At 39.0% G+C, this 16,175-nt stretch overlaps 1 protein-coding gene across 1 annotated transcript in view; it reads right to left on the bottom strand.

Moving 5' to 3' along the window:
- Positions 1-364: 364 nt before the first annotated feature.
- Positions 365-16,175, bottom strand: part of LOC137404079 (uncharacterized) — a 38,267-nt gene continuing 22,456 nt past the window's right edge. The window contains exons 10-13 of the mRNA XM_068090234.1: positions 15,813-15,995; positions 13,055-13,169; positions 12,155-12,496; positions 365-788 (exon numbers count right to left, since the gene is read on the bottom strand). Coding sequence (XP_067946335.1) covers positions 365-788; positions 12,155-12,496; positions 13,055-13,169; positions 15,813-15,995 — 1,064 coding nt within the window. The remainder of the gene's footprint in view (positions 789-12,154; positions 12,497-13,054; positions 13,170-15,812; positions 15,996-16,175) is intronic.

The following is a 16,175-nucleotide window of genomic DNA, read 5'->3' as shown; positions in this document are numbered from 1 at the left end:
TTAAACCAGTAAACATTACATAAGGTTGACGGGCAATGTAATAGCCTAGTCATGAGAATGACTCATTGAGGTAAGGCTAAAGTTATCAACCAACTTTTGTACAACCAACTTTTGTATTAACATCTAAACAGAGACACTCGTTTGTTGCAATGGCTGAATCTCCAGCACAAACTTTAAAAAAGTATAAATTTGAATCTAAATTTATAAATAAATATTTATGGATGACAATTTTTGATATCAAAATTTAACAGATCTGCCATGTTACAATCCTCAAGTGACTGTGACATCTTGAAATTTGTTCAAGTAGTCATATTTTTATTAAAATCCACACAATATCCAGATGGTAGTATCTAAATAATATTGTCTATTGAAACTTGCCTTCCTTATACGAGAAGATCTTGTAACAAATTCCGGAGGGATAAAAGTGGGCCAGAATGAGGTCTTCAGTTTGCTCTGGAACAACTTCAGGTCTTTCTTTTTGGGGCCGATGCTTACTGTAGAGCTTCAGAGAATAGCTGTCAAGATAGGCATTGTAGCAGTCATTGACTACGTATTTTCGAATCTCACAGCAGTGTTTGCAGTTAACTTTTTTGCTACATAGTTTGCTTGTGAGAAAATCACAAAACCATGCAGTAATTTCGCTAATGCTCTCGGATGCAAAGGTTTCTTTGCTATAAGGAGATGACACTTTCAGGCTGAGAGGTACTTGTCCATCGGCATTTTGCTCAGTGGATGTCCCAAAGCTCTTTTTGGAAGCTCCACAGTAATCCATGAAAGTGATCACCTCCCTGCAATATTCATTATTGTATTACAGAAGGGTCTTTAGGGTCTCTATGATTTAATCTGTAGAATGCAAGATTACAGTGTTCCAAATATAAGCTGTAACTAATGACTCACAAATGAATTGTAACACAAAGATCCCAACCTGGACCTTCTTGAACTGCTAGCAATGTACAACAACATACTCTAACAACATACTCCAGTGACCTTGGATTATGATCTATACTGTGCACAGAAAATTGATAGAATAAGCTAAGTCGAAACAATGATAGATTATGTACTTGCTGAGTCTGTGACAACCGATGTCAGAATTATTAAAACAGCATTTAAAGCAATATTCTGAGGCTGTAAGGAACTTTATGATCAGTATTTACTACACTAAGAGCGTGTCTATCGGTCTGACACTACACTAAGAGCCTGTCCATCGGTCTGACACTACACTAAGAGCGTGTCCATCGGTAGGACACCACACTAAGAGCGTGTCCATCGGTCTGACACCACACTAAGAGTGTGTCCATCGGTCTGACACTACACTAAGAGCGTGTCTATCGGTCTGACACTACACTAAGAGCCTGTCCATCGATCTGACACTACACTAAGAGCGTGTCCATCGGTAGGACACCACACTAAGAGCGTGTCCATCGGTCTGACACCACACTAAGAGCGTGTCCATCGATCTGACACTACACTAAGAGCGTGTCCATCGGTAGGACACCACACTAAGAGCGTGTCCATCGGTCTGACACCACACTAAGAGTGTGTCCATCGGTCTGACACTACACTAAGAGCGTGTCTATCGGTCTGACACTACACTAAGAGCCTGTCCATCGATCTGACACTACAGTAAGAGCGTGTCCATCGGTAGGACACCACACTAAGAGCGTGTCCATCGGTCTGACACCACACTAGGAGCGTGTCCATCGGTCTGACACCACACTAAAAGCGTGTCCATCGGTCTGACACCCCACTAAGAGCGTGTCCATCGGTCTGACACAACACTAAGAGTGTGTCCATCAGTCTGACACCACACTAAGAGTGTGTCCATCGGTCTGACACCACACTAAGGGCGTGTCCATCGGTCTGACACCACACTAAGAGCGTGTCCATCGGTCTGACACCACACTAAGAGCGTGTCCATCGGTCTGACACCACACTAAGAGCGTGTCCATCGGTTTGACACAACACTAAGAGTGTGTCCATCAGTCTGACACCACACTAAGAGCGTGTCCATCGGTCTGACACACACTAAGAGCGTGTCCATCGGTCTGACACCACACTAAGAGCGTGTCCATCAGTCTGACACCACACTAAGAGCGTGTCCATCGGTCTGACACCACACTAAGAGCGTGTCCATCGGTCTGACACAACACTAAGAGTGTGTCCATCAGTCTGACACCACACTAAGAGCGTGTCCATCGGTCTGACACCACACTAAGAGTGTGTCCATCGGTCTGACACTACACTAAGAGCGTGTCTATCGGTCTGACACTACACTAAGAGCCTGTCCATCGATCTGACACTACAGTAAGAGCGTGTCCATCGGTAGGACACCACACTAAGAGCGTGTCCATCGGTCTGACACCACACTAAGAGCGTGTCCATCGGTCTGACACCACACTAAGAGCGTGTCCATCGGTCTGACACCACCCTAAGAGCGTGTCCATCGGTCTGACACCACACTAAGAGCGTGTCCATCGGTCTGACACCACACTAAGAGCGTGTCCATCGGTCTGACACCACACTAAGAGCGTGTCCATCGGTCTGACACCACACTAAGAGCGTGTCCATCAGTCTGACACAACACTAAGAGTGTGTCCATCAGTCTGACACCACACTAAGAGCGTTGAACAAGATTGCACCGCGCTTGAATTGAACAAAGATCTTTGGATTCCCAATAGATATATAAACCTAGATTGGCCAATAATAGTTGTTCCCATTGGTTGCCTTGTCAGACTTGAATAGCATGACATTTCAATGACGTATTGTACCTAATGCTTGACTGCACTGATTGTTAAAGGTTGACTTGCAACAAATTTCACATTACAGTTTTTTGGTATCAAAAGATTCACCATGTCTTACTCTGTTGTGTTGTAGGTGCCAAATGTGTGGAAAAGTGATTACAAGCTTTTAAAAGCTCAAAAACGAAAAGCCGCTGTAGACTGAAATCTCTTTATTTCTCTGATGTAGCCATGAAATTTATTTATTGTCTTGTCACGGATGTTCTCACGTGAATTGAAAGGCCAATATAAAGCTTATCGTAGCACTAGTTTATGACAAACACTTCGGGTTTTACCGAAAACCCCGTATCAAATATAGAAGCTCGCTACTTTACAGTTTTGTTTGGGCCTGGTCTAATTGGCAAGTCGTAATCTGATCATGTGACCCAGAACTTCGCAAATGATTTTTGCAGCACTTTTCGCTTATCAAAGGTGACCAACAGGCTCGTCATGATTATCAGACAATGATATGTACTCCTTCGAGGTAAGGCTAAAAAGGGAAATGAATTTTTATGGCAAATTATAAGATATCACTGCTAAAAGTGACAGCATTTACAATGACAATAAAATAGATGCGTAAAAACAATAGACATGGTTTTATTGAATGCGTGAAGTATATTTGTGGAAATATTTTGACGAATAAGGTTGCATTAAAGTGTAAACCAAAACCATTTTTCACAATTACGTCACATTTGAGCCGTTTTGGAAAGAAAATCCAAACTACGGCGGTCTCGTGTGGATGCGATTAACTGTTCGTTTTTTAGCTTTCAAGAGCTTGTAATCACATTCCCACATATTTGGCACCTACAACACAACAGAGTAAGACATGGTGAATTTTTTGATACCAAATAACTGTAGTGTGAATTTTGTTGCAAGTCAACCTTTAATAATGGAGCTAATGAGGAGAAGGTGACAAAATCACATTTATTTTCACATAAAAACATTTTTGAGTACATAATCCAGTAAACTAAAGCAATTATGTGATAATATCTGATAACCACCATAGATTAAAACTATAAAAGTTATGAAATGTTGCACAAAAATCATAAGCCATCATAGCTTTATTTGCCCTCCCCTCCTATCCCTCTTCTCTCTTTTCCCCTTCTCCCTTCCCACTTCTTCTTGAGAGAAGGGGAAAAGAGAGAATAGGTATAGGAGAGGGGTGATATGATTTGTGTGCAACATATCATAACTTTTATAGTTTTAATCTATGGTGGTTATCAGATATTATCACAGAATTGCTTTAGTTTACTGGATTATGTATCAAAAAAGGTGTTTATGTGAAAATAAATGTGATTTTGTCACCTCCTCATTAGCTCCATTGTGCATTCAAGCATTTAGCTTTATTTAGCTTCATTTAGCCTCATTTAGCTCCAACAGTGCATTCAAGCTTTTGGTACAATTCAATGACGTAACGTCATGCTATTTAAGTCTGACAGGCCTTTACCCTATTGGCCAATTTAGGTTTATATATCTATGGGATTAGCGCAATACCATCTGCACCACTCCGCCGCATTTCAATGGCTAAGAATAATTGTGCACATAGTTATTACACATGATGATTTCTCACAGTGCACAGGACTGCCAGCGTACTAGTTAACATAATACGAGAAATGCCACAGAGCAAAGCAAACATATGGTTGCTTAAAGACTTCCATGTCAATCTAAATATGTGTATTATAGAGAGGATTTCACAAAAAAAGCATTTTTAACCGCCATACTAGAGGCTACTACCATACTAAAGGCTACTACCATACTAGAGGCTACTACCATACTAGAGGCTACTACCATACTAGAGGCTACTACCGTACTAGAGGCTACTACCATACTAGAAGCTACTACCGTACTAGAGGCTACTACCGTACTAGAGGCTACTACCGTACTAGAGGCTACTACCGTACTAGAGGCTACTACCGTACTAGAGGCTACTACCGTACTAGAGGCTACTACCGTACTAGAGGCTACTACCGTACTAGAGGCTACTACCGTACTAGAGGCTACTACCGTACTAGAGGCTACTACCATACTAGAGGCTACTACCATACTAGAGGCTACTACCATACTAGAGGCTACTACCATACTAGAGGCTACTACCATACTAGAGGCTACTACCATACTAGAGGCTACTACCATACTAGAAGCTACTACCATACTAGAGACTACTACTATACTAGAAGCTACTACCATACTAGAGGCTACTACCGTACTAGAGGCTACTACCATACTAGAGGCTACTACCATACTAAAGGCTACTACCATACTAGAGGCTACTACCATACTAGAGGCTACTACCATACTAGAGGCTACTACCATACTAGAGGCTACTACCATACTAGAGGCTACTACCATACTAGAGGCTACTACCGTACTAGAGGCTACTACCATACTAGAAGCTACTACCATACTAGAGGCTACTACCGTACTAGAAGCTACTACCATACTAAAGGCTACTACCATACTAGAGGCTACTACCATTCTAGAGGCTACTACCATACTAGAGGCTACTACCGTACTAGAGGCTACTACCATACTAGAAGCTACTACCATACTAGAGGCTACTACCATACTAGAGGCTACTACCGTACTAGAGGCTACTACCGTACTAGAGGCTACTACCGTACTAGAGGCTACTACCGTACTAGAGGCTACTACCATACTAGAGGCTACCACCATACTAGAGGCTACTACCATACTAGAGGCTACTACCGTACTAGAAGCTACTACCGTACTAGAGGCTACTACCATACTAGAGGCTACTACTGTACTAGAGGCTACTACCATACTAGAGGCTACTACTGTACTAGAGGCTACTACCGTACTAGAGGCTACTACCATACTAGAGGCTACTACCGTACTAGAGGCTACTACCATACTAGTGGCTACTACCATACAACAGGCTACTACCATACTAGAGGCTACTACCATACTAGAGGCTACTACCATACTAGAGGCTACTACCGTACTAGAGGCTACTACCGTACTAGAGGCTACTACCATACTAGAGGCTACCACCATACTAGAGGCTACTACCATACTACAGGCTACTACCATACTAGAGACTACTACCATAATAGAGGCTACTACTATACTAGAGGCTACTACCATACTACAGGCTACTACCATACTAGAGGCTACTACCATACTAGAGGCTACTACCATACTAGAGGCTACTACCATACTAGAGGCTACTACCATACTAGAGGCTACTACCGTACTAGAGGCTACTACCGTACTAGAGGCTACTACCATACTAGAGGCTACCACCATACTAGAGGCTACTACCATACTACAGGCTACTACCATACTAGAGACTACTACCATAATAGAGGCTACTACTATACTAGAGGCTACTACCATACTAGAGGCTACTACCATACTAGAGGCTACTACCATACTAGAGGCTACCACCATACTAGAGGCTACTACCATACTAGAGGCTACTACCATACAACAGGCTACTACCATACTAGAGGCTACTACCATACTAGAGGCTACTACCATACTAGAGGCTACTACCGTACTAGAGGCTACTACCGTACTAGAGGCTACTACCATACTAGAGGCTACCACCATACTAGAGGCTACTACCATACTACAGGCTACTACCATACTAGAGACTACTACCATAATAGAGGCTACTACTATACTAGAGGCTACTACCATACTAGAGGCTACTACCATACTAGAGGCTACTACCATACTAGAGGCTACCACCATACTAGAGGCTACTACCATACTAGAGGCTACTACCATACTACAGGCTACTACCGTACTAGAGGCTACTACCATACTAGAGGCTACTACCGTACTAGAGGCTACTACCGTACTAGAGGCTACTACCATACTAGAGGCTACTACCGTACTAGAGGCTACTACCATACTAGAGGCTACTACCGTACTAGAGGCTACTACCATACTAGTGGCTACTACCATACAACAGGCTACTACCATACTAGAGGCTACTACCATACTAGAGGCTACTACCATACTAGAGGCTACTACCATACTAGAGGCTACTACCATACTAGAGGCTACTACCATACTAGAGGCTACTACCATACTAGAGGCTACCACCATACTAGAGGCTACTACCATACTAGAGGCTACTACCATACTAGAGGCTACCACCATACTAGAGGCTACTACCATACTAGAGGCTACTACCATATTAGAGGCTACTACCATACTAGAGGCTACTACCGTACTAGAAGCTACTACCGTACTAGAGGCTACTACCATACTAGAGGCTACTACTGTACTAGAGGCTACTACCATACTAGAGGCTACTACTGTACTAGAGGCTACTACCATACTACAGGCTACTACCATACTAGAGACTACTACCATAATAGAGGCTACTACTATACTAGAGGCTACTACCATACTAGAGGCTACTACCATACTAGAGGCTACTACCGTACTAGAGGCTACTACCGTACTAGAGGCTACTACCATACTAGAGGCTACCACCATACTAGAGGCTACTACCATACTACAGGCTACTACCATACTAGAGACTACTACCATAATAGAGGCTACTACTATACTAGAGGCTACTACCATACTAGAGGCTACTACCATACTAGAGGCTACTACCGTACTAGAGGCTACTACCGTACTAGAGGCTACTACCGTACTAGAGGCTACTACCGTACTAGAGGCTACTACCGTACTAGAGGCTACTACCATACTAGAGGCTACTACTACTACTACTTTTAAACCTGAGCAATGCTCACAAATACAGACAAGTACTTATGACTTTATAACACACTCATTCATCTGTTCATCAGTCTGTGCATTAATCACCATACTGCAATTTTTGGACTAGAAACATTGTGATTTGAAGATCTGAAGAATAGAGGGTAACCGCTAAAACTAAGCACTACAATCTTATAGCATTAAATTCTTATAAACTGGAGTTATACACCCTGAAAAAGAAGGAGTTGCAGGCATTCAAAGAAACACCTTCTCGGTTATAGCAAATGACATCAACTGTGAATGAGGACAAAACAACCACAATGTAAAAATTCAGTCATGAATTCTTTCCATGAAATACTATAAATAATGTCTTTCTTTTAAACATTATAGTGGCTAAAAGCAAAAAACGCCAGTAAAGTTTTGACTAATGCAATTGGTGAGTAAAGAAAAGAAACAGCCATGATTTGAAATAAAGACGGCCTATATCCACTCACAAGCGAGAGAAAACACAGCAGCGACTATTCTGATTGATGCATTCGTGCAGCTTAAATAAATGCTTGTCGATGACCTTTTAGTTTAGAAGATGTTTCTCAATTACGCACCAATCCCCTCCATATCACCTTTAGAGCCATGCCCAGAATAAAATACAAAAAGATTACAGATGGCATCATTCACACAGACATCTGAGTATTGTCAAGTGTTACCAATATATTGGCGGTTATGAATAGAAGATTATAATTGATGGTGAGATCGTGGATAAGATTGATTATGCAATTATGATGTCAGCTTGGTGTCAGCTCAAAGAGACCAACAGAATAGGGATGCCCTGTGAACCCAATAGCTGATATCAATGATGAGAGCGACAGGCAGCTGCCCTATTTATAACGCCATTTTGGCACATATTTTTCTTGCGCACTTAAAGGTTGACTTGCAACTAAATTCACATTACAGTTATTTGATATCAAAAGATTCACCATGTCTTACTCTGTGGTGTTGGAGGTGCCAAATATGTGGAAATGTGATTACAAGCTCTTAAAAGCTCAAAAATGAAAAGCCGCCGTAGATTGGAATCTGTTTATTTCTCTGACACAGCCATTACAGTTTGGTTATTGTCTTGTCACGTCACATTCTCACATGAATTGAAAGGCCAATAAAAAGCTCAATATAAAACCTATCGTAGCACTAGTTTATGACAAACACTTTGTGTTTTACCGAAAACCCCGTATCAAATATAGATGTTCGCTACTTTACAGTTTTGTTTCGGCTTGGTCTAATCGGCAAGTTGCAATCTGATCATGTGACCCAATACTTCGCAAACAATTTCTGCAGCATTTTTCGAGTATCCCAGGTGACCAATAGGCTCGTTATGATTATCAGACAATAATATGTACTCCTTCGAGCTCAGATTAAAAAATTAAATGAATTTTTACGGTAAGTTATAAGATATCGCTGCTAAAATAAACAGCATGACAATGACGATAAAACAGACGCGTAAGAACAATAGACATGGTTTTATTGAATGCGTGAAGTATATTTGTGAAAATATTTCAACGAATGAGGTTGCAAGAAAGCGTAAATAGAAACAATCTCTCACAACTACATCACATTTGAGCCGTTTTGGAAAGAGAATCCAAACTACGGCGGTCTCGTGTGACTGCGATAAACTGTTTGTTTTTTAAATTTTAAGAGCTTGTAATCACATTCCCACATATTTCCCGCCTACAACAAAGTAAGACATGGTGAATCTTTTGATATCAAATAACTGCAATGTGAATTTTGTTGCAAGTCAACCTTTAACAAAAAACCTAAAGACAGTTACAGTGCACCCTCGGGATACAATTACCCTGATATACGCTTTTTTCACCTTACGAAGTTGAACATTGTGAGATCTTCACCTCGCTTTACGAATTTTATTTCACGATACGATTTTGAAAAAAGTTTCATCCGAGTTAAAATTTGGCAGTCGGTGTGCTCATAACGCACGTCGAAATAACAAAGACACCGAAATACAGTTTGCCGAAAACATTTTCAGAACGTTTAGAAGAGATACGATGACCGACTTCCCTCAGAACAGTGGGAATTTCATGTAAAATACACAAGCGAGAGCAAATATTCATTTTCAGCGTTATACTCTCTTTTACTACAAACTTTTACTCAGCATACATGTATAACTACCAGTATCCATATTTAATTTGTTAGCTATGGAATCTGAGACCGATACAAACATTACAAAACAAAGAAAAAAAGATTTCCATGTCAACAAAGTTTGAAGTCATAAATAAATAAGAAGAAAGTGCCCATATTGTTAATATTGTCAAGGAATATGGTCGTAACTAATCAGAATTTGCAGTTACTATTAAAGCAAGCACAAGGAGGAGCTTACGACTGACGATTTGAAACAGTTGGAAAGCCATGGGCGAGGGCAGAGGAACTAAAAGATACAGAAAAACCTACATCGGCAGAAATATTTCAAGTGCTTAATTTACTGATGTGGACTGGTACATATAACCAATGCGTGTATAATGTATATCATTATTTATATTTTTGTGGCATGTTTTATTCATTTCATTTTATGTTTTATTTATTTCATTTTGATTTTATGTTTTATTTTCTTGTTCAACCATGTCTTTGCAGTCCGGCCTGTTCTCTACTATGTAAATACAATTCATCGTATGTATGTAACTCATATATAACTAGCTACTCAAGATATTTGACGCATCCACATTACTTTCTGAAACTTGCTAAAGCCCTGTCCTCTAGGTTATAAATACGTCCAAACTTTGTATGTTTGGTTACATTGATTCTTGTGCACATTTCATACAAGAAAAACTACTGTACCACCTTCTCTGGATCCTTTTACAAGCGCTAGCTAGCAATTTTCTGCATTGCACCATCAACCTTTTCTTTTAAACCAGTAGAAAAATTGGACAGGAATGGACAACTTCTTTTAGCCTGCTAAAAAAATTCCAATTCATTACGTATTAAATTTATTTTCAAGTGTGCGGCAACATAATTAGCATTGATACGCTATTGCCTCCTCTCTGCTTTACTCGCTACATGTTTCTGCTAAAGCCACGTTACTCCAAAGGTATGTACGCCCTGTATAGCAAATAAAATTTTATTTTTCTTTTTGGTAGCCATTAAATGGTCAAGTGTGCGAGAGGCCGCTTTCTATAACTGCATCGATCGGCCTAATGGAATTAGGTTGAAAAAGGTTTCAACCAGACACGCTAAATTTTATAGTGAAAGTGAAGATAGAAACTGCTGAAGGATAAATTTCCGTGATAAAAAGTTGAAATTCAGTAAAATAGTTCAAAATACTAAAACTTAGTTTTAAGTGTAGGTTTACCAAGCTAAACTTACTTGAACGTGATTTCAAAGTTTATGTTATCCGTACCTTTTGAAGGTAAGAACTCCTCACCATACGGACTGCATTTGGTAAACACATTATAATTTTGTATTTTATTGCAGATCATAACCATTCAAATACACTAAATACAATACAGTTACTGTAGGTAACTATAATTACTAAAGTTAACATACTATTTTGTTGCTAATTGTCAATATGTACACATTTTTATAAAAAAAATTGACGATTTTTACCAGGGGATGTTTGCATCGTATAATTACAATGGTCTCTATACCCGATATACAAATTTTTCACCATACGATGCCAACCCTGGAACGAATTAACATCGTATCTCGAGGGTGCACTGTATTAATAGGATGACCTCTAACAAGGCAAAATGTAAGTCCTTTAACCTTGTGAGTTTAATTCTACAAGACTTTTGCGAACTTCAATGCATAAGCATAGTCGGATTTACTGTGGTGCATATGGGGCAAATGCACCACCCTAAATATGGCCTAAAATATAAAAAAAGATTTAAAATCCATAAAGAATTGAGTGAATTACATTTCATTTTACTGTGAACTTGCTTTGAGAGGAAATGAACACAAACGGCTTGGTAGGGCTCGCTATAAAGATCAAGTTTTAACTTTTAATAACCTTGACCTGAATTTGTTTAGCTTATAAACAAATGAGGATGGTCTCAATAGACATCCCCAATTGAGCCACAACTTTTTTGAAAAAAGTACTGCAAGCAATTTTAAAAGCAAAATGTCTCAGAAAAAGGCCAAAAACGAACTTTGCATCATTTCATTCGACAACATAAATACAATTACAAGAAGCATGCCCTACTATGTCTGTTTTATAAGAGCATCATTGTGTAGCTAATACTACAAAACATTTTTCATGGAGGAAAAAATTATTATTATATTAAAAATATTATTATATTATAATAATTATTATTATTATTAAAAAAAATTATGGAGCAGAAATTATAGCTTTAAGCCATCATTTAAGCTTTAAGCCATCATTATATATATTATAAAAATTTTCCACCACACACTTTTTTCCCAAATAGGGTTTCGACTCAAACCTATCTGGTCTTGAATGTTTATTGGGCAGTAGTGTAGAACTTTAATGAAATTATTCGGTTTAGGGAACTCTGAGCTAATACCAGCTCATAGAATGTCATTTCATGACCAAACTAAGCAATATTATAGGATGAACCGAACGTTGTTTGCAGCAGTAGTCGAAATTAATGTCAAGGACCACATGATCGCTCAAATGAAAAGTAGGTCAACTATCATGTTGTAAAGATAAAATGGTAACTTACAAACATGAAGCTTTGCAAGTGGGATTATTCTTGTTGGTACAATGACGCAGGAGATCTAAGTGTTTGTTGATAACATCCCATGTCAAGAGATGCTCTTCGGTCACAGGGCACCAGTGCCCTTGATACATCTCTTCATCACCTTTAGAACCATGCCCAGAATAAAATACGACAAGGGTATAGCTGGCATCATTCACACAGACACCAGAGTCTTGCCAAGTGTTGCCAAGGTATTGGCGGTTATGAATCCGTCTTCGAATTTCAGTGCATGCTTTTTCCAAGCAGTCCTCTTCCTTTCCTGGATGCTGCTTATCAAATACTGGAGCAACTACGACATTATCTTCCCTACAACAAAATGTTAAACTGGCTTAAGAGGGTTATGAGTGCAACTAAAGCTGTTGTAAGATGCCTGTGCAGCTATTTTAGATGAGAGATACCTATAACAGCTCCTGTAGTGTTACTCTCCCTATAAGAGATACTTATAACAGTTCCTGTAGTGTAACTCTCACTATAAGAGATACCTATAACAGCTCCTGTAATGTTACTCTCCCTATAAGAGATACCTATAACAGTTCCTGTAGTGTTACTCTCCCTATAAGAGATAACTATAACAGCTCCTGTAGTATTACTCTCCCTATAAGAGATACCTATAACAGCTTCTGTAGTGTTACTCTCCCTATAAGAGAAACCTATAACAACACCTGTAGTATTACTCTCCCTATAAGAGATACCTATAACAGTTCCTGTAGAATTACTTTCCTTATAAGAGATACCTAAAACAGCTCCTGTAGAATTACTTTCCTTATAAGAGATATCTATAACAGCTCCTGTAGTGTTACTCTCCCTATAAGATGTGCTAGATCAATTGCTGCAGCATTCTAACTTTCACAATAGATAACTCACGGAATGCCGACGACAAGCTTGTGTTTCAGCACATTTTCTAATGTCTGGGCATCTCTTTTGAAGATATCATTTTTCTCGTACCCATAGAGAATGAGTGCATAGCTCGCAAAATGACCTAAGTCCAAACACAACCAAATATAAAGTTTTTAAATTATACATTTCATACAAGATATATATATATATAAATGTACCATATATATATACCATATATACATGTATATATATATACACTAGATGGATGCCCGACGTTGCCCAGGTATTACAATTCAGCTTATAAACAATGAGAGGTAATGTAGAGGCCTGCCACTTGCTATTAGCCTGGCACCTTGCCAATAGATAATTTGAGAAAGCCTACTAATAAGAGCTAACTACTTGCTCTCATGGCTGAGCACGCATAAAATTGCTGAGCAAACATTATATGTCTATGTCTGTGTATATACACAGACATGTCTATATACGCAGACATATATATATACAGTGAAACTCGGATAACTCGCGCTCGGATAGTTCGAACACATATTTAACTCGAATGGGTTTGTTTGCTCCGTTCCCACGTAATGATAAATTGCTTTAGATAACTCGACCTTAACTTTGTTAACTTGAACAGTTTTTTGCCCAATGTCTACTGAGACGGTTGTTATCGCTTTAGAATATTACTTTGTTCCCAACCATAGAGATAAACCTCAACTTTTAGTAGCTCTTAGGCGTCATTATTACCACTATCGGCAAAAGATTTTCGTTAATGACTCTTTTAAAGGTTTGCAAAAAATCAAATTTTACCAAACATCCGCTTGGGGATAGCCTTTTGAAAGCAAAGGGAAGCGAAGTAACCTTCAGATAAACTTGAAAAAAATTAGGCATAATTGGTTTTTGTTAAAACGCTAAAAAATATGTCTTTTTTCTGAGTGTTTCAACCATGATCAAGTTTTGCCTATTTTAATCTGAAAATGTCCTGGCAGTCACATCACTTAAAACAAACAAACAAATCTCAAGTAATAGGAAAATATTTATACTTTCTGATAAAAATTGTTAAAGAATAAAGAAAGTATGATATTATGATGCTTTATTATGCATCTTGAGATGTTGACTGATTTTCTAAAAAAATAATCAAGGAGATTGACCCACCAGAAGCTGAGATATAGCCAGTCAAAAACAGGTCTACTAAAAGACAAGTGTTTTGGTAATCCTCATATTAGCATCAATATATGACGTATGAAATCGACTTGTGTGCCATTGGTCAATTAAGCCAACTAATGCTGGCTCCTATAACAATCACGTTTTTTAAATTGGTTCAACCCCTGGAAGTATAGAACAATTAAAATGAGCCTAACAATCATTGCTCTGAGAATTCTGAACCAGTCCCTCTGACGTGTAAACTAGTTTTAGCGTGAAATAATTACACACATCTACTATTTCGCAATATTTCACTATCTTGCTAGTTCAGCTCAGTTTTGTTGTTCTCCCACTTAGCTTCCTTATTCAGATTCATCTTTAGCGCTGTTCAGATTTTCAAATCTATATCTATTAAATGGAATCAATAAAATCAATCATCAATCTCAATTATCATTTGGAATTTTCTGCAAACTATATTAAATACATCATTTATTCTATACACAGTTATATTATTATTTTGTATAATATGCATTATGATTACTATATTATTCATGAAAAGTAATCATAGATAAGATAATAGATAGATAGAAGAATCAAATAAAAAGTTATCGCTTTCTTTTCTTACAGCAAGAGCAGAGCGGTCAAGTTATTCTTTTCAAAATTATGGCTGTATAGTGAACTTACAGTCGGTTAATAGTGACGATAATCATGAAAATCAACTGAATGCTGCACTAGGTACGAAGTAGAAAGATGATGAAGGAACAAAAATTTGCATTCCCATTTCTTATTCTAAACAATCTGCAAATGACGGATATCGTATAAGATAGACTATACACACGCCGTTCGTTGAACAGAGGATCTCCAGAGCATATCCGTGGAGATAGAGTTAAAATTTGAGGCAAAATAGTTAAAATCTGCTCTTCTGTTTTGAAAAATCATGGCAAGGGGTTGTGGGAAACTGCTTTTACCACACAATGTTTGATTGGTTTTCTGAGAAACCAAAGCCAGTCTGTAAATTCTTTACTATCACAAGAAGCGTTTCACATCTCGTAGCCTAAAACAATCAGTATACGCAATGGAGGTAAGGGTGCGCAACTCCGGCACATGTCCAATAAGTCGATTTCATACGTCACAATTCTCGGCATTTTTAAAGGGGTTTTCCTCCGATTCGTTATTAGGTAGACCTGTGTATGGCTAGCTATATCTCAGCTTCTGGTAGGTCAAACTCCTCGATTATTTTTTGGGAACATCAGTCAACACCTCAAGATACATAATAAAGCATCATGATATCATACTTTCTCTATTCTTTATAACATTACATGAGAGGCCCCTTAAATTGCAACGAGCAATCAATGCTTTTGATTTATATATAGTTTGTATATGTACAGATAAATACATGCACTTGTGACAGTGCTCTCATAACTTGAGCGCTCCGATAACTCGAACACTTTCTCTCAGTCCCGTAAAGGTCGAATTAGCCGAGTGTCACTGAATATATATACATGGGTGTGAACATAGAAGCTTGGTTGGGCCATATGAAATAATGCGTAGTTTTAAGCAACGTAATGTAGTGTTTGTCACCCTTGAACTTTAATACAAGATCCAGCAAAAAGAGACAAGGCCGCTACAATCCCATAGAGCTCACCGAGTGCGCTGCTTGTTGTGCCATGGTCAGGACAGAAAAGTCTTTCCCCATTTGTGTGGCACGAGGTACAGTAGTATACGCCACATGAGTCTTCATCACATTGTAGAAACTCATTCACACTTGACCTCTCTTCCTCTCCTGGTTCACCTCGAGTTCGTCGATATGTTCGGGTAGGAATCTTGACTGCAAACAGGTTATGTGTTTGTAGTTCATTGAGACTAATGGTGCGTTTATACTGGCCGACACCGACTCCGATTAGGTGCCAATACCCCGACTCAGACAGGTACCTCAGACATTTCACGTATGGGTGCTGACACAGACTCCCCCTTTACATTGCAACGATCAAACGATTTTTGTCGGTAC

This window comes from Watersipora subatra, chromosome 9 (genome assembly GCF_963576615.1).
Source record: "Watersipora subatra chromosome 9, tzWatSuba1.1, whole genome shotgun sequence".
NCBI lineage: Eukaryota > Metazoa > Bryozoa > Gymnolaemata > Cheilostomatida > Watersiporidae > Watersipora > Watersipora subatra.
The sequence above is the reverse complement of the archived record's forward strand: the minus strand, read 5'-3'. Positions and strand labels throughout refer to the sequence as shown.